Source organism: Marmota flaviventris, chromosome 3, assembly GCF_047511675.1.
Source record: "Marmota flaviventris isolate mMarFla1 chromosome 3, mMarFla1.hap1, whole genome shotgun sequence".
NCBI lineage: Eukaryota > Metazoa > Chordata > Mammalia > Rodentia > Sciuridae > Marmota > Marmota flaviventris.
Genome location: NC_092500.1, coordinates 178,090,894 through 178,114,532, shown reverse-complemented (window position 1 = coordinate 178,114,532; position 23,639 = coordinate 178,090,894). Strand labels below are relative to the sequence as shown.

Here is a 23,639-nt window from a genome sequence, read left to right as displayed (position 1 = left end):
ACGTGTCACACGGCACGCTTCCGAGTAGATGATTGAGGTCCCTTCCTTCAGCATGCCGGCAGTCACGCAGGAGAAGCTGTGTGCAAAGATCCCAGGCCCCTGCAGCGTCAGGCGGCCACTGGGGCCCTGGAGATGTCCTGGGGCGTGTGGCTGACAGCTGTATGGTGTTGTGACGGAGACCTTCAGTCTTGTCCTCAGAGTCTTGCAGCTATCATTAGAGCTTTCAGTAAAACAGTGTCTGCTGTGGCCCCGCCCGTGTCACTCTCTGGCAAGGCACCTCGCCTCTCCATGGCCTGGATCCTGGCGCTCTGCTCCTCTGTGTCTGGATGCTGGCCCTGTCCCAGTCCCCTCTTTCCTCTGGGCCTGTTAGGCTTCTGCAGTTTCCCCTTAGAAGTGCCAGCAGAATGCAAGTGTCCTGGGCCTGGCACCCTGGTGTTCCTTTTGTCAGCAGCGGTGCCCTTGAAGCTGTCCCCTTAGGTTCTCCAGTGGGTCTGATCGGACTGTTGCAGTGGCTTCCCGTGGCCCAGGACAGGATACAAGTGCCTGTCAGGCCCTGTGACTCACCCATGGGCTAGGGTGGCCTTGTGTCTCTCTGACCCTGACCTGTAGTTGGGGTGAAGGTTCAGGCCTTGAACGCCCAGTGTCGTGTGCAGCATGGTGCAGACCTGGAGGCGAGTCAGGCCTTCTGGCAGGGACTGCATTTGTCTTGTGTCCTGTGGTGCTAGTCCCGTTGCTGCTTGCAGAGGTGGTCGAGAGCACTTGCTGACAAGTCGGGATGAATTTGGGCATGGGATTTCTGTAGAGTCATACCAGGGAAACCACAGTTAGTAGGCCCAGCCGTGCACACGCAGGCACATGGCGGGTGCCCACTCCTCCGAGGTGGGGTGCTTCTGCGGGTTCTGATTTCATGGTGCTTTCTTTCAGTGGTGATCAAGACAGCCGAGGTGGCAGCGCCCTTGCCCAATGGGCAGCAGACCCTGCCAACACAGCATGGATGGAGAGTGAGTATCCTGAGCCCTCTCTTTGGTGAGATCAGAAGCTTTAACATCTCTCACTTATTTAAAGCGCCACAGAGGCTGAATGGGTGGGAATGTCCCTAGGTTCCCTGACGGGCCGTCGTTTCTACAGGTGATCGCATCTGGCACTTGCCACCTCTCCGTCGCACCTCTTGGTACGGACTTTGGTTGGGAAACTAACATGTTGACTTGCAGCCCATGTTGGCCACTCTGCTGGGATGGCAAGGCATTCTTGCTTGCAATTCCTAGGAGCCACTTTGTCCTGGATGGTTTTGACTAGAGGTGGCAGTGGTTCAGCCAGCCATGGACAGATTGCAATTCCACATGTGGTTTGATGTCCCAGGATGAGGCCCTTCCCTGCGTTCAGCATGCCTGCCAGCATGCCACGTCTAGCACACGTTTTAGCTAGATTCATTTCTTTAATTTTTAATGAAAAGTAAAGATTGCTTTTTGAGTATGCCTTTTATGACCCACCGGTCCTCTGACGCTTGCACGTCGACTTGGGGGAGACCTCAGCAGCTGCTGCTGAGCATTGGATTGCCTCCTGCAAATCCTCACACTGGCTCTGCTCCTGACCTTCGCAGAACACAGATCCTGGCTTAACCAGCTGGTTCTGCCAGGAGCTGCTGAATCAAGATCATCGCAGAATTAAATCATCATCTGGCTCTTTGCTAGTGGTTTTATTTCCAATGCAAAACCTTCCCCAGTTCCTCCTGTTACTCACTTATACAGTCCAGTTAATTAGAAGAGTTGTACTTGAAAGGTAGTGCTGTGAACAAGTGTCCTTCACCCCGTCTCAGACAGGGGCAGTGTTTGCTGGGGCTGCAGTTGTAATGCCCGCGTGACCCTGAGCTCGTCAGTGACAGCAGCTGCCATGTTCCCAGCTCTGGCAGCGGTGGCCAGGTGCAGGAGGAGCTCATGCCCTGTACAGGGAGCCTCACCCTGGGTTTCCCTATGGGAAGACCTGGCAGTTGGAGTGCTTCTTTATAGAGCATGGAACACTGATGAGTGAGTGAGTGTTTTAGAACAGTGACCCAGGCTGGGTGCAGTGGCACACGCCCGTAATCCCAGCAGCTCAGGAGACTGAAACAGGAGATCACAAGTTCAAAGCCAGCCTCAGCAAAAGCGAGGTACTAAGTACCTCAGTGGAACCCTGTCTCTAAAGAAAATACAAAATAGGGCTGGGGATGTGGCTCAGTAGTCGAGTGCCCCTGAGTTCAATCCCTGGTACCCACCCTGCAGCCTGCCATCACCCACTTAAAAAGAAAAGTGACTAGCAAGGTCCTTCTGTGAAACAGACACGTTTCAGTCAATGCCACGGTCACTGCCGTCTTATACAGCATGTGCCATGTGGCCTGTGCCGCCCGCTCCTGAGGAAACTCACCTTCACGGAGCAGGAGTGGTGCACGAGGTGCCAGCTGAGACATTCGTCCCCCACGTGTACCTTGCAAGCACCATGGGGCCGTCGGTCATGTCAATGCTTTCCTGTTTTACATGGCACAAGTGGTTCCCTCTTTATTTCTAAAACTCTGGAGGTCACCTTTGTACTTGTACATCAGAAGGCTTTACGGCCACAGTCTTGTGTAGGAGAGCCATGCAGAGATGAGTAATTGAACACAGGTCATAGGACAGGTCACCTGTTGTGGCCTTCCACAGCTTGTCCACAGAGTGGCATCTCTCATTCCGAACAAAAGAGTCCTCCCCAACAGCAGTGCTTGTCCCATGGTGGGCCAAAGAAGCCCACTAAAGTGGCTTTTTAAGCCAGTGTGGCTTCTCAGGGGACGGTGGCCCTTGGAGCTCCAAGTGCCTGTGGTTCCTTCAGGGTGGCCTTTACAGCTTCTTCCCTTTGTTGCAGATCCAGAGGAAGCCATTTACGATGATGTGCCAAGGGAGAATTCAGACTCGGAACCAGGTTTGCTCTTTCTGGACCTGAGCTTAGCAGTCTTTCCCTCTGGGTGCGGAGGGGCTCCTGAGCGTGCACACAACCCCGGGGCCAGGTGCATGTGTGTTCTGTGTTCACATTCCACATGTGGTCCGTGGCTCGCTGCTGTGGTGTGGTAGAACACTGGTGTGCATGCACATATGTGTGGACAGCACGTGAAGCAGGAGTGAAAGATGTGGACGATAGGAACAAAGACATCAGACCCTTGGTGGCCAAGAAGCCCCAGCCTGTGTCTGAAGATGACATCAGTGGGAAAATGTGGAGAATCAGGATTGGGGGGCATTGCTAAGAATTTTCTAGGATGACAGAAAGACATAAATTCTCAGAAATACTGACTCAACCCAGGATTAGTTAAACACCAGTCTATATTAGGCTAATGCCGCAGAGCGGAGTCCCAAATCCAGTGGGAACGTGGAGGGTGGCTGGGACCGGCAGCCCACGGCGGATCTGTAGTTAGGAACTAGGGGGGCAGCCCTCTCCATCTGGGAGACAGCACCAGGGAGTGAGGGAGTAGCCTCTCTCTGAACCTGGACTTGCAGGTTCCTTCAAGAAGGAAGATCTGCCGGCCACAGACTGGGGAGCTTGCTCCCTTGAGGATGCTGAGGACATACTTAATGTCAGGCTTCTGAGGACGCAGTGCTGAGCCTAGAGGAAAGTGAGGGAGGAAGAGAGGAGTGAACAGAGGTCGAGGCGCATGTGTAGCCTTGCAAGCCCAGGGCCACCCGTAACAGTGGCAGCTCCGTGGGGCTCAGCCCTGGGTGGCCCTGTGCCTGGGAGGGCGCTGCTCCACCAAGCCCTGAGGACACCTTTGCAGCTGGCCGGGCTCCTGTGTTGCCTCCTTTCGCTTTGTGGCCTGTGAGGGTCCAGTTTTCATGGGTGACTGCTAAGAGAGTGAAGTGCAGTGTTAGATGACAAACCGTCTGTAGAGCAGACCCATCTGGCTAAAGGTAGAAATGTAAGTTAAGAAAGAGTAGCAGTGGTCTGAGAAAGTCTGCAGAAGTCCAAACGTTGGTTCTCACGGAAAACGGGAGTCGGATCCAGTCGCCAGTGGGAGAAGTCCTCAGAGGGATAAAGTGGAGAGCAACTGTGTCTCTCGTGAGAGAGAGAGGGATGCAGAAGATCTGAAAGTCACTGGTAGGAAAAGAAACGCCCGGGCTCTGTGAGGCGGCCACTGGGGCCGCTGTGGAGCATCGTCGCGGGTCTGCAGTGCTGAGCCCGGGTTTCCTGACGGCATAGCCCCAGGATACCTAGAGCCCACTCTGACCTGGTTCCGTCACTGTAGGAGGGGCAGCCCTCCCCTGTGGAAGGACCCGGGATGCAGGGCCAGTGAGCGTAGGAGGTGAGTCTGCGGGACAGAAAGGACACACGGAGCCATGGAGAGAGTTCCCAATGTGCCACAAAGAAGAAGAGTGTCAGAGGATTGCTGTTTAGGTCTCCTCCCTAGGTAACAGTCCAATAAGATCGGTAAAAACCACAGACATTTTGGGAATTATCAATCACTGCTATGCTACTTGTGGTCAGCTTGAAAACAATGAAAATCAGAAGTAATTTGACTTGAATAATCTAGAAATGTGTAGGGTAGATTTAAGATAATAAAGCTATCTACATAATAGCATATGTTAAAAATGGATCGCAAAGTCCTGAGCCTGGGTACAGTCCAGTCACGAGAACAGACAGCAGAGTACACTAAGGACGGTGGGAGGGAGGAAAGAAGATACCGGAAAGTGATAAAACAGAATGACACAGCAGCAGGGTTTCAGCAGAGCCCAGGCAGTCCTTGGAAAAGTAGAGACAGGCACGCCCCGGTGGTGCCATCAGGGGGAGAAGGGGAGCAGGGGGAAGACTGTAGAAGACCCAGAGTGTAGGTGCAGCCCGTATTTGAAGAAGCCATAGCTTTTCCTCGATAAATTAAAACCCTTAAGTTACGTTTTTCTGTAGAGTCAGCTGTATCTGAAATTGAAAGCATTAATCTGCGATAATCGAGGATGCTGAATCCTTGGCTTGGCTCATGTGCAGAACAGTCCCCAGGCACAGGGCTGGCCCATGAACTGCAGGAACGAGTGACCCTCCAGTGCACCCTGTTCCTGTGATGGCAGACGGGCGAGGCTCTAAACTCAAGACGTAGTGTAAACTGGCAAACCCCTCCCTCGAAATCTGGGTGCCCCAGATGAGACCGGAGATGAGTCCAGTGGTGTCCCAGAAAACAAGCAGAGTCCCACTTAGCCCGGTGGGTGTGTCCTGGGAGTCGGGTCCTTTCTACAGGGTGAGGGCAAACGCACTTCAGTGGCCGTTGGGAAGACGACAGGAGAAGGGGCCTTTCCCAGCCTGACCAGGAATGTGTTCCTGAAATCCGTCAGACTTCCAGAGGTGGAGTGTCGGATACTCATTAGTTCATCCATTTCTGGAGAGCCTGGGGCCTGTCCACCCCAGGAGGAGCTGTGCCCCTCTCAGGATTCCCCTGCAGGCCAACAGTCCCACCTGGGCCTCTTGATAAGGGCCATTGCCTGGAGCAGGTGATTTATGTAAGTGCAAATAAGGGGGGCCCCAGCTCACTGCCTACAGGCCAGCTCATCTACCTGGTAGGGTCACTGGCCCTGCCAGGTAGCCTGTGCTTACACAGGACTCGAGCTAATATGCCTTGGGTCTGCCAGGAGGTGGCTGCCAGGGATGGCTGTGGTCCTGGTTGGCCTGTGCCCCCTTTGTGAGGACAGCACTGCAGAGAGTTGATGCTCAGGGACCAACTCCCCTGGTTCTCCTTGCAAGGAAATTCTGCTCACAAACATTCCCAAAACCTTGTGGCTGTGGGAGCCAAGTGTCTTCGTGTCTTTTTCAAGGTCTGAAAGTATCTTGTTCCAGATGGTCCTCTGAGGTCAGCACGACACTTCCCTGGCCGGGATCGTGCTGCCCACTGGAGCTGATGCTCTTTGCCTCGAGTGTCTTGCTGGCCCCGAGGTTTTGAAGAACACGTCGGTATTTCCTGGGTAGTGGCTCACGTCTGTTTCAGCCCTTTGGGCCACTGTGACAGAATGCAGTAGCCTGGGTGTCTTAGAGACAGGAGGCAACGGTTGTGTGCAGGTTGGTGTCAGGGCCCCCCCCTGGTTGTACTCTGCCTTCTCCCTGCGTCCTCAGCGGAGGAGGCAGGCTGCTCCCTGGGTCTCCCTACGAAGGGCCCTGATCACACGCTGAGAACTCTGCCCTCAGGACCACCTGCTGACGCCATGGCAGTGGGGATGCGGTGCCCACACGTGAGGCTTGGCATGAACAGTCAGGCCATGCTTGAGAACCTGTGGCCCCCGCAGGTGGACCTCCAGAAACTCATGGCCCAGGGCCCAGCATGACTGGTAAAGGGCAAGAGGTGGGGAAGCTCAGGAAGCACAGAGCAGATGAGCCCAGACAGGCTGAGTGTGGACTCGGCAGTGTCCAGCCACGGGCACGGGTCAGCGCTGGTGGTGCACGTGTCCTTCGGGACAGCACCAGCAGGAGTGACCTGTGCTGACCTGGAGGACCGAGGCTGGTCAGCTAGACGGGCAGCAGTCACTTCTGTCTCTAGTGAGACCAGTGAGGCCTCCGGGCAGGTGTCTGGGTAGGCAGCAGGTGTGCCCGCCACCCTGTGCCTTTTCACCCGTTCAGAGTTCCACGCTCCCGTGTCTCTGAATGAAGCGGATGCAGTGAGCTCGGAGACTCCCTCCTTGGACTCCGAGTCCCAGGGGCCAGGCGCCTCATGGCTCTGGGACAGCTGCCCTTGCGCCCAGGCTCCTCCTAGAGTCTACCTGGTGGCGTTGGCCTGGCCAGCATGTGGGAGGGCACTGAGGGGCTCAGCAGAATCTTGGAGCCACAGAGGCCACCCCCTGCCGGCTCCTCAAGCTGTGCAGCTGCTGGGTATACCTAGATCCCTCCTGGACTTGTGGCCCAGCAGGCCCTGGGCTGCGGCTGGAGGGACGGGCGGGCGCTGTGGGGGCTGGATTCAGTCCTCAGTTTTGGAAACCGTGAGTCTGAACCCAGGAATTGCAGAGGGTAGATGTTTACGTCGTCATCCGCCCATCCAGCGGAGCAAGCCCTGACCTGTGGGAGGCGAAGGAGCCCTGGGGGAGGATCTGGAACTTCCAGGGATTTAATGTGGCCATTTCCAGCAGAGGCAGACGCCGCCTTCCCCCTGAGGAGTGTGTTCCTCGCTGCTCAGGGTTCTTAGTCCAGGTTTTACCGCAGTGAAGGACTGAGGTTGCGCGGTAGAGGTCGTAGAGATACGGATTTATCTTGATGCAGGAAATGCCATCTTCCAGGTAGACTGCCCTTAGGTGACCCTCTAAGCAGAAGGCTGCCTTCCGTCCTTTGTCCTCGGTAAACTTCAGCCTCATGCAGAGCCATGTGTGCCCCTGAGACGCACAGTTGGGGTCAGGAAGGCATGTGTTCGGGGTCTGAGAACGTCCTCTGTCCTCCAGGAGCCCTGGAGCCAGCGGCCACCACTGCGGGGGAGCCCCTCACTGTTCTGATGCCGCCTGTTAGTGGGAATCGTGGCGTCCTGGCCCCCCGCTGGGAGGAGGCTCGCTCTCGTGGGCATCAGGCCTTGGCCCACTGTAGGAGGCACCGCTCAGCTTCATCCACAGGACACATGCCGCGGGTGGCCCTCGGGGTTTTAACAGAGAGCTCCTTGTCATCGTACTTGGTGACATAATCATGACATGTCTTCATTCGTTCTGAAATGACCTGTGTGAAAAAGGCATTTAAATACACTAGCAGATTATAAGTTTTATCACCATTTTTAGCATAAAAGCCAGCTGTACAGTTGCTTGGAGCAAGTGCACTGTGTCGGTGCTTCAGTATTTCATCTGCGTAGAGGAAGTCAGCAGCTGTTTGTCACCCCTCCTCCTAGCCACCCAGCCAGCATCTGCCGTCTCTCTGCCCACCTGCCATCTGCCCATCATCGAGCTGTCATCTTTCTATGCTGTCTGCACTTCCCTGTGACTTTCCTTCATGGAAAGTTTGCTGTTGCTCACAAGTTACTTGGTGTCATTGTGGGGGGCTCCCACAGAGCAACATCCCTGGGAAGCAGATGGGGTTGGGGACCTATGAGAACCACCGAGGAGCTGCCCAGTGGAGGAGCCACCAAGTGGCGCCTTTCCAAGAAGCGTGTCAGGCACTGGGATGTGTCCCCCCCCGGGCTAGATGGCGAGGTAAAGTCACGGCCAGGCTGGTGTGCTGCCTCTCCATTTTAATGTTGTCTTGGTGTTTGTGCACTCAGATGAAATGATTTATGACGACGTGGAGAACGGAGATGAAGGTGGAAACAGTTCTCTGGAGTATGGGTGGAGTTCGAGTGAATTTGAAAGCTACGAAGAGCAGAGTGACTCAGAATGCAGGAATGGAGTCCCCAGGCCCTTCCTGCGCAGCAGCCACAAGAAGCAGGTAGGTGTGGGTCTAGGCTTGGGTGGCTGTCCCCCCCCTCGGCACATGCACGGGCTGTGAGATGTGGATTTTACTCACAGGGCACTTATGGGACTGTTTTTAAGACCTCGACATCCAGTTTGGGAGAACACGAGGTATCTTTGCGTGGGGTGAATGATCATAGGTAATTGGGACGTTACACCTTCATAGGCTCCATCGCTGAAAGGACCCCAGGCAGGCTCACTGTCCAGGCGTGGTGTGGGTCCTGGTGGTGCCCTGTGGCTCCTGCTTGCGGTGTGTGCCAGGCCCGCAGCCGGTGGCCTGACGGGTGCCACTCTGCTTCCTCAGTGGAGTCCTGAGAGCCCGGGTCTCCCCACAGGCGGAAGGACTCAGGACGTGTGGAGGGATGAGTCCGGAGTCCCAGGCGGCCTGAGATGACCTTTTCCTAGGGAGAACTTTAAATGTTTTTGTGGAAATCCTACAGGTGGGGTCCAGGGAGGAACGTGGAACCCTCCAGGAGTGAACTCCAGAGCTGGTGGGGCTGTGCGTGGCTGCAGCCTCCTCCCCGAGGCTCCTCTGCAGTGAGCCTTTACCATTGGTGGGGGCCCAGTTTTTGTTGGTGGGGGCCTTCTGGCCAGTTGTGGGAGGGTCTCTGGGTACCGGCGTGTCCAGTCCCACATACCAGGGTGTGGTCACCAGGCAGGCCAGATGCGGCCCTTCTCTGAGGCTGGACACCTTTGTACTGTGACTAGTGGCCGTGGCCAGTGACCCCACAACCAGAGGCCGCGTTCCGGGTGCGGTTCCCGTCTCTGTGGCTGGCAGGTTGCAGGGTCGCTGGGAGCCGTTGTGCTCTCTGAACCCAGTGGTGAGCGTGGTCAGCTCAGCTGCTCAGGTTTGTCACCAGGCCCCTTCTGGACACTGGGGCAACACGGGGCTGGGTCAGACCTTCCTGATGGCAGCTGAGGTTTCAAGAGCAGTTCTCGGGTGTAGCATTCAAGGGTGGCCTGGAGCACACGGGGGAAACATGTGGTTCTGTCCTGTGGCTTACGTGGCAGCTGGGCCTGTTGGGCAGCGCACCACTGCTCTGCCCTCCCAGGGGACTGTGTTCCCACTCGAGCCCCCAGCACACCAGCAAGGATGTCGGAGAGGGTGCAGTGACTGGGCAGCCCTTCCCTGCGTGGAGGAGCCCGCAGGGCCGCACGGGCCTGGCCTGTGGACGTGGAGCCCTGCGAGGCAGCCAAACTGGGTTTCCTGCCAGGAGCACCAGGTGGGGTGTGCACAGGAAGGTCAGGTTTCCCGCCTAAGAGTTTATCTTTTAAAAGTGCCAGAGTACAGCGATGAGTTGTGGGGAGTCAGGGGACATCTCAGTTTAAACACGGTAACAGTTTCTCTGGTGGACATGAGAAGCGCCCCCAGAGGAGCAGAGGGCTTGGGGGTGTGCATTTGAGATGCTGCTCAGTGCAGAAGAGCCCAGCCCAGCCGGTCAGTGAGAGGCCGGAGCGGCGTGGAGGCAGTCCTACAGGCAGCGTTCCCATGTGGGTACTGATGCAGAGGCGTGGTGCTGCCCAGGCCACGGCTGTCCTCCCAGGTGCTCCTGAGTGACGTCGGGTGCTGATGGGTGTGTGGTGCACTTGCCACCTTGGTGGCCAGGGCAGTGTCCTCTGGTGGAGTCTCCGGCCCACAGACCTTCACCTCTCCATCAGCAGGGCTGCCGTGGGTCCCGCACAGCCACAACTCCTGGGCCCAGGAGAGGGGCCAGTGTCCTTTGCCCTGAGGTGCCCTGTGCCGGCAGGGCCTGTTTTGAAGCTGTGTCTCTTTATGCCACAGCTTTCCCATGACCTCACCCGTTTAAAGGCGCACTGTGAGGAGAAGGTGAGAGGCTTGGTGGCGAGCACGGTGGGCACCGTGGAGGGGCGGCAGCTGCAGCGCAGGCGCCAGCGCAAGGTAGTGTGGCTCTTCCCAACCATGGCCAGAGATGCTGCCCGCAGACCGCCGGGCACCCGGCCTCTGTACCACTGGGCTGGAGCAGTGTTCGGGTGCACCCGGCACCTCTGGCTTTCGATGCTGGCCTTTGTGTGCCTTCTACACTCCTTGCCTCGCAAGCAACAGGAGCCGCAGGAGGTCTGCGAGGGTGGTGTTGAGCCTGTGTGCAGGGCAGCGGGTCAGAGGCACAGATCTCCCCAAGGGCAAGACAGGCCCTTGCTGTGTGGTTTGGAAAATTTAGGAGTTTCCCATAAATACGACATTGAAGATGATGTGTCGTGGGTTTACTTTTTAAATAAAAATTAATAAAAGTAGTCAAAGATTCTCAGTTTTAATTTCTGCTGCTGTCACTTTCTGTTAATAAAATCCAGATAAACTCATGCCCCTGGGAGTCTCCTTTAGCTTGGAAAGGCTGGGGTGTAGTTCAGTGGTAGGGCACATGCTTAGCACCCACGAGGCCGCAGCACCACAAAAAATACTCGTAACGACAGTTTTTAAGGGAGTAAAGAATAGCTCCCAGGCCAAGACGTTTCAGAACTGCTGGGTGTGGACATTGCAAAGGTCAGTTCTTTGGATGTGTTTTAAAAGAGCACTGTCAAGTAATTCCCCTCAACCGCATCTTGACCCTGCGCTGTGCGTGACGTGTCATACCCTGAATAGCCCTAGCTGCAAGAGGCCCTTCTGGTTGACTCCACAGGACCGAGCAGAGCCAGGGTGGCAGGTCTAGGGTGGTGGGTTGCCTCCAGGGACCTCAGGCCCTGTGGAAGGGGTGCGGTGCAGTGCAGCCCACTTAGCCGAGCTTGGATCAGAAGACATGTGAAACAAGACCCGGTGGACACCTTTCATTCAGGAAGAAGAAAATCCTGCCGAGCCAGGAGGCCCGGGCAGGGATGTGGCCAGGGATGAGCCCCAGGCCAAGCTGCTTTGCCACCCAGCATGGGGCTGTCCTGTCCGGCAGCCGTCCTCTGCTTCCCACATGGTCAGGCCGGGCACCAGGTGCAGGGAGCCGCCCAGCTCTGGGGTGAGGAAGGAGCAGGACCTAGAGGGACTGCAGTGCAGGGATGTGAGGCCCCCCAGGGTGAAGGGCAGAGGCCTGTGCGAGAAGCCACCAAGCCACGTAGGCTGGCCAGCCGTGGATGGTCCACTGTTGTGCAGGCGTGCAGCGGGCGAGAGTGGCTTCCGTGTTTTGGTAGTTGGAGAGAATGGCCCAGTTCAGGGTGGAAGCTGGAGTTGGGGTGCCTGTGGGGGCGTCTCACAGACTGGGGTGAACATGTTGAATGGCAGCCAGAGGTGCCCATAGGAAGGAGCCCAGGGCCTTGGGGAGAAACCTTCAGGGCGGCCAGCTCATCGCAATGCCCTGCCACATGAAGGGGGCAGAGGTGGGGCCGTGGGCTGCATGGGGCCAGTGGGGCAGGGTGCTGTCTGGTCTCCTGTAGGGTCACTTGGGTGTACTCGGAAAGGACGTTGAGCAGGCACTGGCCAGTCCCTCAAGTGTCAGGTCTTAAGGGTGGAAGTTAGTCCCAGCACGAGCCCAGAGCTCCTGAGTGCTGGTGGCAGTTGCCTTAGGGGATGTCGAGCGTCTACTTGTCCCTCACTTCTTCCCCACGTGTCTACCACCGCCTGACCGCCTTGCCTTGGGGCTCCATGCTCTGGTGGGGTCTGGTGACCATTAGAGAGGCACCGCTAAGCAGCTGACCATGCCTGCTCATGGGCATCTAGGAAGGGTCCTGCGGAGAACGCAGGCAGTTGGAGCCGCGAGAGTGCAGTGGGCCGTCCCGCCGCGTGGTGCCGGGTGTGCCTTGGCCAGCTTGGCCTCTGTGGCTTCAGTGCCAGGGGCTCTGCCGAGCTCTGTCTGAGAGAGTGGTAGAGCGAGGTCTGGCGTTCAGAGGCCGCGGCAGGGCGGGCGCTGTCCCAAGTCCCTGTTTACCTTTCATTCTTACAGATAAATGAGAGAAAAAGCCACAGAGCCATACACACACTGACAACGACCAGGGAAGTGCCCCCGTGTAGGGAACCCAGACTCGGGCACCGCCTCAAGCCAGCCTACTTGACAGTACTCTTTTAAAACACCCAGCCCAGCGGCCCAAGTCCTGGGCGCCGCCTCACCCCCTCGCTCTCCCTGCAGATGCAGAAGCTCATGAAGGCGGCCAGGGAGGGCACCAAGGACGGGCTGGAGAAGACGAGAGCCGCGGTGAAGAGGGGCCGCTCCTTCATCAGGACCAAGTCCCTCATATCTCAAGGTCAGGGCCCCGAACTCGTGCCACGTGACCCAGGTTCCTCGGCCTCCGTGGCCCTGGAGCTGGCCCTTCTTGCTGGAGAAGGTTTGGGTCAGCCCAGCTACCCCAACCTGCCCCCTCAAGTGGAGGGGTCCCTCACTGCTAGGCTGAGAGTCCCCAGAGGGGCACGCACAGTAAGCAGAGAACAGTACAGGAAGGCTCGGGGCAGCCGACTCCGTGCTCCCCCCCATCTCATGCCCTCTCCTACACAGGATAGCGCCAGGGGCCCCGGTGAGTTTCCTGAGCCTGCACAGTGGTTGCGTGTGGACAGGCTCCTGGCGATTGTCCTGTGGGGACAGTCCCAAGCCAAGGAGGCAGCCGTTTCGGCGGGATTCTGGGACCTCTTCACTGGGTCAGATTTCACGTTTTCCTAGGTCTTGCCTTGGGGCCCTGGACACAAGTACTGCGTGCTGGCAGTGAGCTGCAGGCCGGGTCACTGACGTCCGAGGGAGTCCTCCCTGCACGGACACCAGGTTGGGCTGTGGGAGGGCCGTCGAGCGCCGTGGCTCTGACGGGTCTGGAACACCTGTTTCCTGGATGGCTGTATCCACACAGCGGGCGCTGGCGTGCGTGGCACTCCCCACGCACCTGCTCAGCAAGCACTCGGCAGCAGGTGTCTCTGCAGGGAACAGCTGAGGAGCCCTGTGTGGAATTGGAGTTAGCCAGACAGAGGGCCGTCAGGACCCCTGTGGCCTCACCAGTGAAGGAGGTAGACTCGAGCATTCTAAGGAAATGTGCTGCAAATCCTGCTCTCCAGGAGAGCGCCAGCAGCATCCCGGCACCAGGCGAGGGCGCTGCCATGGAGGTGGCCTCTGCCTGGTCTCCAGCAGCACCTGCAGGGTCCTCAGGTGGAGCAGCTGGGACCTGCACACATTCTGTGGGTCTCTGCCTCCCAGAGACTGCCGCCCGCAGGAGAACCTCTGTCCGTCTGGGTCCTAGATGACGGAGTGGGTCAGAAATGTCCAGCCTGGCCCCACCCAGGCCCCAGCAGGATCCACGTCCCGGGTACCCCGAGGGACGGGTGCAGGCCATGGGAGGAGCTGTGGTGCACCTCTGGCTTAGCAGGTGGTCTTGGGGGTCGGCCGGGGAGCTGCAGCACTCAACAGACAGGTGCCCGAGCCCTCTGGCTCCATTCCCTGAGCAGCTCACTAAACTAGTGCGAACTTAGTTCGGGGTTTATACAGAATCACTTCAAAAGTGCTTAGAGAGGCCGCGTGCCCAGCCCCCACCCCGGCCCTGCAGCCTCCCAGGGAGGAGTCTGGGCAGGGGTCTGTGGGAAGCCCCGCAGCTAGTCTCTGTGCAGCCAGGGTTTGGGGTCTCGGAGTCGGAGAGCTCAGGCTGCTCTCACTTAGAGATTCCTGCGCTCTGTCTTCTAGCCATCTGGTAGAGACTGGCATTTAAAAATCATTGTAGTTTCAGTTTGAACTTCTTGGTTTTGGGGAAACTGTCCTTTTCTAGACTTTCGTCTGAGGAGAAGACAGAGTCAGGAACACTGGAAGTCCCACCTGAGTGTCCACTGACCTAAATGCTTTGTTCCGAGCTGTCTCGGCACCTGCTGGCTTCCTGGTCTCAGACCACGAGGGTAGGCTGAGAAACCAGAACAGTTGTCGTCACGCTACCTTCCCAGCCATCCAAGTGACACCTCTGCCTTGTGGAGCTCAGTTTCAAATATTGACACTGTAGTTTCCTCATGGGTATTTTGTTTGGGTTGTTAAAATTGCAAGTCAACAATAGCTGGGAGGAAAGTAGACGTAGAGATGGAAATGTCTGTGTGAGAGGTTCATGCACCAGCTGACTTTTCTGAGCTGCGTCTAAGTGCATGATCTGAATGTGAGATTCATGGATCTTCACCTTTTCTCAAGATCACAGGTCTGGTCTTGATGAGGAGCAGAGTTTGTTCATTGACGTGGACTGCAAGCACCCAGAGGCCGTCCTGACACCGATGCCCGAGGGTTTATCACAGCAGCAGGTGGGTCGGGCTGGCAAGGCCCAGGCGCCCTGGGCCAGTGGGAAGACACTCGAGTGTTCACGCGCTGGTCGGTCGGTGCCTGCTGTCCTGGCACCCTGCCCTCCGTCCTCTCAGTCACCACTGCCTGCCTTTGGTCCCAGCTGCACCCAGGAGGGCCCTCCCGGGGGGACCCAGGTCTTACCGCAGTCTCCGTCAGGTCACTTTGTCCTGAAGTATTCTGAATGCCATCTCTTGTGGAATTTTGAGGAATGTGTAGTGATTGCAGTCTTTGTAGCAACAATTCTTACAAGTTTGTGTTGTTGTGGTACTTTTACAAAGAGCCAGTGTGTGATGTGGTAAAGTCAGTGTATGTTCTCAGGGGCCCCAATTAAGATGAAAACAGTTTTCAGGAGCTAATGGAATAATCCTCATGTCTTAAAATTGATCATAGATGGCAAAGGGAGAAAAAATTAGTGGTTTCTATCTGGTCATCTTAGGGTGAAGGGAAAAGAAAACTTAAAAAGCAAGAATAATGCCACAGAGTTTGAGGGGACTTACAGGCAGGGCATGAAGTTTTGGATGGGGTTTGAGTTCTTTTCCAAGTTCTTTTGAGTTCTTTTCTGTGCTACGTCGTAGCATGGTGCAGACCATGGACAGATGGAGAGATGAATGGACAGATAGATGGTTGATGGGTGGGTGATGGATACAAGAACCAGGGATGATGGCTGGATAGGTGAAGGACAGATGGATGGATGACAGACGGACAGTTAGGATCAGGGGTGAGTGAGAGATGGGCCAGTGTATAGACGGAGAGAGTGACTAAACAACATGGACAGGTGATGTGTCGGTGACAGGCAAGGAAGGCAACATAAAGATGCTAAGTTAAAAGGGATACCTAGGAGCTGTCAATTTTCTGCCCAAAAGGCAGGTTGACGTTTCCCTAGTACTGAGGGGGAGGCCCGGGGAGCAGAGAGGAACGGGGTGGCCGGGGGAGTGGAGAGGGATGGGGAGGCCGGGGGAGGCCGGGGGGGGGGGGGCGCAGGGTGGAGAGGGACAGGGGAGGCCGGGGGGAGCAGAGAGGGGCGGGGGAGCCCGGGGGAGCCCGGGGGAGCGGAGAGGAACAGTGGAGAAGGTCAAGGATGGGGTTGGTATGAGGGAGTGGTGAGCCTTTCTCAGAAACGCCCTTGGGCAGGAAAGTGAAACTTTTTCCTTAAGATGACCATCCAGGGCTCGGGGTGTGGCTCAAGCGGTAGCCCGCTCACCTGGCAAGCGTGCGGCCCGGGTTCGATCCTCAGCACCGCATACCAACAAAGATGTTGTGTCCGCCAAAAACTAACTAACTAAATAAATATTAAAAAAAAAAAAAAAAAAGATGACCATCCAGGGGCTGGGGTTGTGGCTCAGCGATAGAGCACTCGCCTTGCACATGCGAGACCCTGGGTTCGATCCTCAGCACCACATAGAAATATATGAATGAAATAAAGGTATTGTGTCCAACTACAACTAAAAAATAATTATTTTTTTAAAAAAGATGGCCATCCAGATGTTAAGCAAGGACCTCATGCTGCCTTTGAGCCCATTCTCTGCTCTGTGTGAAGTGGCAGTGCTAACAGCTAATGAGGTCTTCCTGGCCATGCAGGAAGAACTAGGGAGATTGGAAGGCGAGCCGGAAATTCAACCCAAAGGGGAAGAAAGGGAGAGGTAGAGAGAAAGAGAGCACAGGAAGAGAGAGAGAGAGAGAGAAAGGGTAGAGAGGAGAGAAAGAAGGGACAGAGGAGAGAGCTTGTGTCTACACAAGCTTTGGCTTAAGAAGGGTGGCATAGGGGATGTGGCTGGTGCTGATTGGCAGGTGACTCAGTGAGCAGACACTGGGTCCTCTGGGGATGGGTCAAGGAAACCTGAATTGGGTGCTCTTGGCTTGGTGCCCTCTGGAGAGGAGGTGCAAGGGTAAAGGATTCCATGATGTTCTCAGAAGGGGAATCTCCCACACACCCAACAGAGATAATGCAGAGGAAGGGCTTCGGGTGCTCCCTCACAGCACGGCAGCTCTAAAGGCCAGAGCTGGGTCTCGGTGTTTTCCATTCAGCTTGCTTCTTACAGTCAGGTTCCCTTCCCGTGGTTCGATTTTGCTATTGTTAGCTGCATTCTCCGTGGGAGTTTTGTCTTTAAAGGTTAAACTGGAGGTGGTGCTTTTGAATTCCCCTTCTTTTCGCCTTTGAAAAATGGGAAAAAGGTAACATGACTAGCTGGGAAGGCTGTGTGCTGAGCATACTTTACGTGCCTTGCTTCCGGGGATGGAGGAAGCCCTTGTTCATTTCCTGAAAAAGACCGCTGGTTTCTGAGGACACCGCGTCCTGCCTGTCACCCTCCTGGACCCATGCATGTTGTGCCCAGCAGGGTGGCTGTGGACTGGTCCAGAACCTCCCTGGTCTGGCTCCTCCACCAGACCTGTGTCCTTCAAGTCAGTTGCCCTCCTTGGTGGTCCACTTCCCCTTGTTTGTTCCTTCTGTTTTGCACATTCTCTTCCTCGACCTTGATCTTGACCTTGGATTGCTCATTGTTGGGAAGACACTGGACCCTCTCCTGTCCCCCCACCCAATCTGGGCATGTTACTTGATATGTCAATTCTAGCTGCCCACGAAGGTGGACGTTACCTGCAGTGGCATGGAATCTGGGAGATTGCTTTTGGTTTTGCATTTTAATATCTCATACCAGTTCAGCACCTTGCCCTCACGTGTTTCTAGCATCTCAGGATGCACGTGCACACGCATGCAGGGGGCCTGACCCTTGAGATGGTGTGTGGGGTCTGAGTTTTGGAAGGAAGAATGGGGGAGATTTGAAGATGTGAGGATCATTTTAGAATGCAGAGTCTGCTCAGCCCGTGCCTGTGAGCCAGCCAAGGTCAAGGTCATGCTGTGGCTACTAGGTTGCTCAGTCCTGTTTGTCTCCAACCCCAGCCACACCTGTATTTTAAGAAACATATATGTTTCCGTAGGTGTTCTGGAAGGATTTGTTTTTGTTATTTTTATGAATTAAATCTGTAGTCTGTTTTGTAAAGAGAATGATGATTCCGTGAATCTTGGTTATTCTGCAATCTTAACAGCAGGCGTTTCCTCTGTGGAAAATGCTCTTTGTCCACCAGGTGGCACTGCAGCACCCTCAGCCACTATCACTCAGTAGGACCTTGGCTAGTGTGTGAGGTGTAGCATGTATCCGCCTGTGGTGTCTATCTACATGTGTGGCGTGATGTCTGCATGAGTGTGCACGTGTGAGGTGTGTACACACATGTGAGGTGTGGCATGTATACACGTTTGACGTGTGGCATGACATGTATGCACATGTGTGCATGTATGAAGTGTGTACACACGTACGGTGTGGCTGTACATGTGTGGCATGTGCGTGTGTGAGGTGTAGCGTGTGCACATATGTGGGATGGCATGCACACTGTGAAGTGTGATGTATGTATGCATGTAGGGTGCAACATGTGCATTGTGTGAGGTGTGGCATGTGTGTATGTGTGCATGCACACGCAGGCCCTGGTGCAGCTCTGCTGTGACACCCTGCCTGGTTTTCCACACATTGGCTGACTCCTGCTACAGTGCTCAGGTGACATGCCAGGTGTTGGGTGTTGGCGTCAGCCTCTTGCAGGCACCTCAAGCCCCAGGTTTGCACTCCCTGGGCTTCAGTGCCGAGAGGCAGTGCAGGGAGATGTGTGAGCCTTGGGAAGGCAAGCACCCTCTGTGACCGGAGTGACTCCTCCCCTGCACACCTGGCCTCACAGGGGGACCTTTGCATGGTCACAGGGTCTTTGCAGAGAGAAAACCACAGAACCAGTTCCTCCACATTCAACAAGCTCTCTGTGTTCCCATGACTTTGGAATAACGATTTCAATGAGTGTTGCTAATAGCATTCTTTGATCAAAACTGCAACTGGTTTTTTATAATTAATTAAACATGAAATATCATCTAACGGTGTTGAGCACATGAAGTACAATTTTTAATTCAGCTTACTATTGTTACATTAGTGACTTTATTTGTTTTTAGAACTATGGTTTCATTTTTCCTGCTGTAGTTATGGTTTATAATTTGAGATTTAAAAGGTCATATAATTATATTAATAGAGGAAGTGTTTTATACCTGTAATGCTACTGAACAAAACATTTAAAATATTTAAGAGGATTTTGGAGGTTTTCTGTACCTACTGTTTAAAAAACAAAACTTAGGAACCAGGCATGATAGCACACACCTATAACCCCAGCGGCTCAGGAAGCTGAGGCAGGAGGATCTCGAGTTCAAAGCCAGCCTCAGCAGTAGTGAAGCCTCCAAGCAACTCAGTGAGACCCTGCCTCTAAATAAAATACAAAATAGGGCTGGGGATGTGGCTCAGTGGTCAAGTGCCCCTGAGTTCAGTCCCTGGTACCAAAAAAAAACTTACTTTCAGCAACAAACCTCAACTTACTATTAAAGTTTATTTGTATGTATTTGAAGCAATTTTCTCCCATTCTGTTTCCAAATTTCTAATAGGTTGTGAGAAGATATATTCTGGGTTCCATTGTTGAAAGTGAAAAGAACTATGTTGACGCTCTTAAGAGGATTCTGGAGGTACCGCTTGTTTTTTATCATCCTTGTTTACTTAGGTACTTTTAATCACACATGTTTTACATGCGCCTGTAAGTTTTATATATTTATGAACACATAGTACTCAAGTTTGAAAACTCTGGAAGTGTTGTCTATGTTTTGGCGTCCAGTGTCCTGCCGTTTGTCTTGAAGTCAGGGTCACTGGCTGAGCTATTCTCAGGTGTTCTTTCCCTCCCTCGACCCTCTGCGCTGCATTGGCTGTGGCTTCAGCAATACCAGAAGCCACTGTCGGAGACAGAACCGCGGCTCCTGAGTGACAGGAAGCGGAAGGTGGTGTTCTACCGGGTCAGGGAGATCCTGCAGTGCCACTCCATGTTCCAGATCGCACTGGCCAGCCGTGTGTCTGAGTGGGATGCCGTGGAGACCATTGGCGACGTCTTTGTGGCCTCGGTAATCCAGCCTCTACCCAAAGCCCCGGGGCTTGTGCGTGTCCCCTTCCCCTCGCGGGCTGTTTGGCCACGGATGCATGGCATCGTCATGTAGGATCAGGGCTGCGCCCCCAGAGCACTGGAGAGCCACAGGACCCGGTTCAGAGGTGGCAGTGCCCTGACCCAGTCATGCAAGGGAACAACCAGGGGCCTTCCAGGGAGGCCGGGGGAGCCAGAGAGGGTCAGGCAAAGGGTGTGCCTGGACCTGCTTGAGGTCGTGCCGTGTCGGTCTTGGACGCACCAGCATCGCTGGCTCTGCTGGTGAGTTGCGGAAGGAGGACCCACTTGTTGGTGGCATTGCAGAGGGTCAGGAAGCGCCCTCTCGCTGGGCCCTCCTGCCTCCGTCTCACTTTCTGGGAAGGTAGAATTCGTGTGGTAGGAAGACACGTGATGTTGTCCTCAATGTGTGTAGGTCCAGGTCTGGGCCCCGCAGCACAGCCAGGGAAGTCATGTTGCAACAGCTTCATGCCGTTTCCTGGCAGGAGAAGCAGCTGCCAGAAACCCCTGCACTGAGTTCCTGCCTGGGCAGCCTTGGGCCATTTTATCCCGGCCCTGGGGGGTCTTCCCTGTCACGTGCCGGCTGGATTCCTGCCTCTCCCTAGAAGCTGTGGAGAGAACAAAGGGGTTTCTGTAATCCTTTAAGAAAATGATGCTACCAGTGGGTGTAAGCTTGGAGCTTTCAAGTGCTTATTAAATGAATGTTATTCTCATGGCGAAAGGCAGGTTTTCTTGGTAGGATGTTTTGAAGATAATGTGGAAACCAAGTTCTTACCAAAAGATCCGTGCAATGCCCTTCACAGATCCTATGGCAGACAGAAGAATACTGGATGCTTACTTTACGTTTTCTGCCTGGGTTCTGTATTTATTTCAGATTTACCCTGGAAACCTGTTTTAAGGTGGGGGCCTTTTGTAAGCTGCCATTTAGGTGGAAGCCTGCCTCTCTCAGTAGCAGTCACCCTGGTCCCTACCGGGGTTGGGGTGCTGACTTTCTGAGGACACACAGATCCTCAGGGAAGAACATGGAATGATTTTCAAGTCTCTGGAATTGATGCCAGGGGCAACTGTACCTGCTTCTTGAAACCTGTGTGTCTTTAGGAAAATGAACGCACAGGGTAGGGACCCGAGCTGGAGAAGCGTTGTTGTCCTGCCCTGTGTTCCTGGGGAAGGTGGACACCTGTGTCTCAGAGAGCTGGGACCACCACCTAGTGATCCTTGCTCTCTAGTGCAGGTTGAGTCCAGCAAGGGCAGCTAGGCAGGAAGCAGAGAGGGCCGTCTGTGGGCGGGAGGGATGTCACAGTTGAAACCCAGATCAACACAGTTTAGAATAAGGACACTGAGAGGCCTTGGGTGGGGGAGGTGAGGCCAGCCAGCCACAGGGAGCTCCACAGTGGGCAGAGGGAAGGCCGCAGGACCCTGGCACGCCTGGAGGGCCACTGTGGGCTGGCGGGCAGTGCTTGGACGCCATGTGTCGCCCTCCCCCTTGCCGCAGTTCTCCAAGTCCATGGTGCTGGATGCCTACAGCGAGTATGTGAACAACTTCAGCACAGCCATGGCCATGCTGAAGAAGACCTGTGCCGCGAAGCCTGCTTTCCTGGAATTCCTGAAGGTGAGCACGTGGCCCCGGGGTTTGGGTGCCCTTGGAAGGCGAGTTCACATGGAAGCACTCACGGTGCCCTTTGCAGACCCCGCCTCGCGGCCTGGAGTTGTAACAGAAGTGGCTGTACCCACAGAACCTTAGGTGTGGTTTTGGGCCTCAAAGGTAGCTTTTGAAAGTAACTCCTGTCCATCCTTGAAAGCATACGGGTGGACAGACAATGAAGGTCAGCTCCCACAGCTGCCTTGGCCACCTTCCTGGGGTGACGGAAGCCTAGGCAAGATTCTGGGTTGGAGATGCCCCTCTGAGTCAGGGTGGCAAGCAGAGCCCTGGGAAGGCAGACCCCACGTGGCGGGGTGGGGGTCCTGTGCCTCCTGGCGCCTGCTGGAGCAAGCGCAGGGCCCTGCTGACTCTGGATTTGCATGGTGGACAGTGGCTCCCCAGCAGGCACTGGAGTGAGGTCAGGTAGCCACGCAGGAGGCTACGGCCAGGGTGTGTGCACAGCACTGACCTCTAAGCCGAGTGTCCCTGCCTGTCTTATCGCCAGAGTGGACCCTGCGGCTGCTGGCCTGTCGCAGTTGCCCAGGCGGCGGGCTGCAGTGCCGAGTCCTGAGGCTGTCCGTGTCTTTCTCTTGGGGGAAAGAAGCGTGACGAGTAGCCATCTCACTTCCTCTGAGGACGTTGCTGCAGCCTCTGAGGTGTCGGCTGTGGTGTGGAGGCCACGCAGCACCACTGATGGGTGTGCTGGCTGTCCTGCATCTTGGGGTGGCACAGCTAACAGTGCTCTAGGGCAGTGTGTGGCTGCCCATGCTGGGAGAGCTGACGACACCAGGTGCAGCCCCAAGTCAGGACTGCCCACAGCCTCAGCTGGTCAGTGGTCCAACCCAGTTGATGTCTCCTGCGAGGCACAGAGAAGTGGGCCAAGGTGACCCTTGGGCACCAGGACCTTCTTCTGCTCCAAGCAGCAGAAGAGGCGGCCGTCCTCTCCTGGGGCCAGACTGGCCAGGACTGCACCCAGGGCATCTAAGATGGTAAACACGGCCCTTCTGGGAAAGCAGTGGCCCCAGGCTCTCCCCAGAAGAGGGCATGGAGTGTTTCCCACAGATTGATGGATGTTTTTCCTCCTGGAGTAAGGGCCACCTGCAGGTCTGGATACCTGTCAGGGCACCCCGTCTGTGTGATGGGCACACAGCCCAGCAGGTGACTGGCCTCAGTGAGTGAGCCGTGCTCTCCCCACAGCAGAGCCAGGAGAGCAGTCCAGACAGGGTCACACTCTACAGCCTGATGATGAAGCCCATCCAGAGGTTCCCGCAGTTCATCCTCCTGCTCCAGGTAAGGAGACGGCCTCCGTCCTGTGGCTCCGGCCAGCCCACTCTCACATCGTGCACTGAAGCAGCCTCTGTGTGCCATTTGGTGGCAGGTTGGGCAGGGCAGGTGGGATCCCTGCAAGAGACTTGCTGTGCTCTGCAGGCAGTCGCCGGGCCTTGGCACCTGCCAGCGGATGGGCCTCACCTGGAGGGTGGCTAAGTGTCTCCTGATGGTGCTCTCAGGCACTTTTCATGGGGAATGGCAGGACACAGTCACCTGTAGCCCCAAGGGTGACAGCCCCCTCACCGCCCTGTGTTCACGGGAGCCGCGCCTCTGCGCCCTGCGGGAACCCCCGTCACGTCCTCAGTGTGGCTGTGCTGCAGGAGGTTTAGACCAGCCGTCTGCTCCGCCTGCCTTCCTCTCTAGGCTCAGTCGTGCCTTTGGTCACAGGGGAGATGCGGGTGCTTCCTTTCCCTCGAACACTTGGCCCCCGCAGGGTCATTGTGGGTCTCATTGAGTCTGTGCCAGGAGGTGGGGAGGCCACACAGCGGGGAGAGCTGGGAGCCCTCAGAATGGATGCTGTTAGATCACCATTTTCTGTGGACACAGTACGTGGCGCCCCAGAACAATGACAATAGTGACATTGAAATCACTGACCCCAGACAGATGGGACCGCAGTGCGAACTTGAGATATTGTGGGAGTGACCAGGGTGGGGCACGGGTGGGAGCAGGTGGTGCTGTTGGGGGAGAGGCACAGCAGGCCTGCCAGGTCTGCCTGTGCGTGCCCGGAGAGCTCTGCTGCCCGGAGCAGGTTTGGGAGGCGCTGGGCACTTGGCCCTGCTGGGCACCGCACGGCACCGCTGCACACTCACCACTGCTGGGAAACCCAGGGGAAAGGGTTGTCGAGGACGCATCTGTGCATGGGTGTGTGTGCCAGGCTCTAGATGAGAAAGGCACCAACCGCTTGGTCACATTCTAGAGACCGTTTCTCAGACAACCTTTTTATATTTTACTTAGAGACAGGGCCTTGCTGAGTTGCTTAGGGCCTTGCTGAGTTGCTGATGCTGGCCTCAAACTTGCGATCCTCCTGCCTCAGTCTCCCACGCCCCTGGGATGACGGCAGAG

The 23,639-nt window shown here is 55.7% G+C and overlaps 1 protein-coding gene across 5 annotated transcripts in view; it reads left to right on the top strand.

Moving 5' to 3' along the window:
- Arhgef10 (Rho guanine nucleotide exchange factor 10) overlaps positions 1-23,639 on the top strand; it is an 86,616-nt gene that overhangs the window by 23,829 nt on the left and 39,148 nt on the right. For 2 of the 5 annotated variants that reach the window (XM_071610637.1, XM_071610639.1), the window contains exons 6-15: positions 925-1,001; positions 2,872-2,928; positions 8,198-8,361; positions 10,168-10,284; positions 12,449-12,563; positions 14,462-14,568; positions 19,071-19,148; positions 19,395-19,574; positions 21,102-21,218; positions 22,446-22,538. In XM_071610637.1, coding sequence (XP_071466738.1) covers positions 925-1,001; positions 2,872-2,928; positions 8,198-8,361; positions 10,168-10,284; positions 12,449-12,563; positions 14,462-14,568; positions 19,071-19,148; positions 19,395-19,574; positions 21,102-21,218; positions 22,446-22,538 — 1,105 coding nt within the window. The remainder of the gene's footprint in view (positions 1-924; positions 1,002-2,871; positions 2,929-8,197; positions 8,362-10,167; positions 10,285-12,448; positions 12,564-14,461; positions 14,569-19,070; positions 19,149-19,394; positions 19,575-21,101; positions 21,219-22,445; positions 22,539-23,639) is intronic. The other 3 variants (XM_071610641.1, XM_071610640.1, XM_071610642.1) reach the window with 3 other exon arrangements.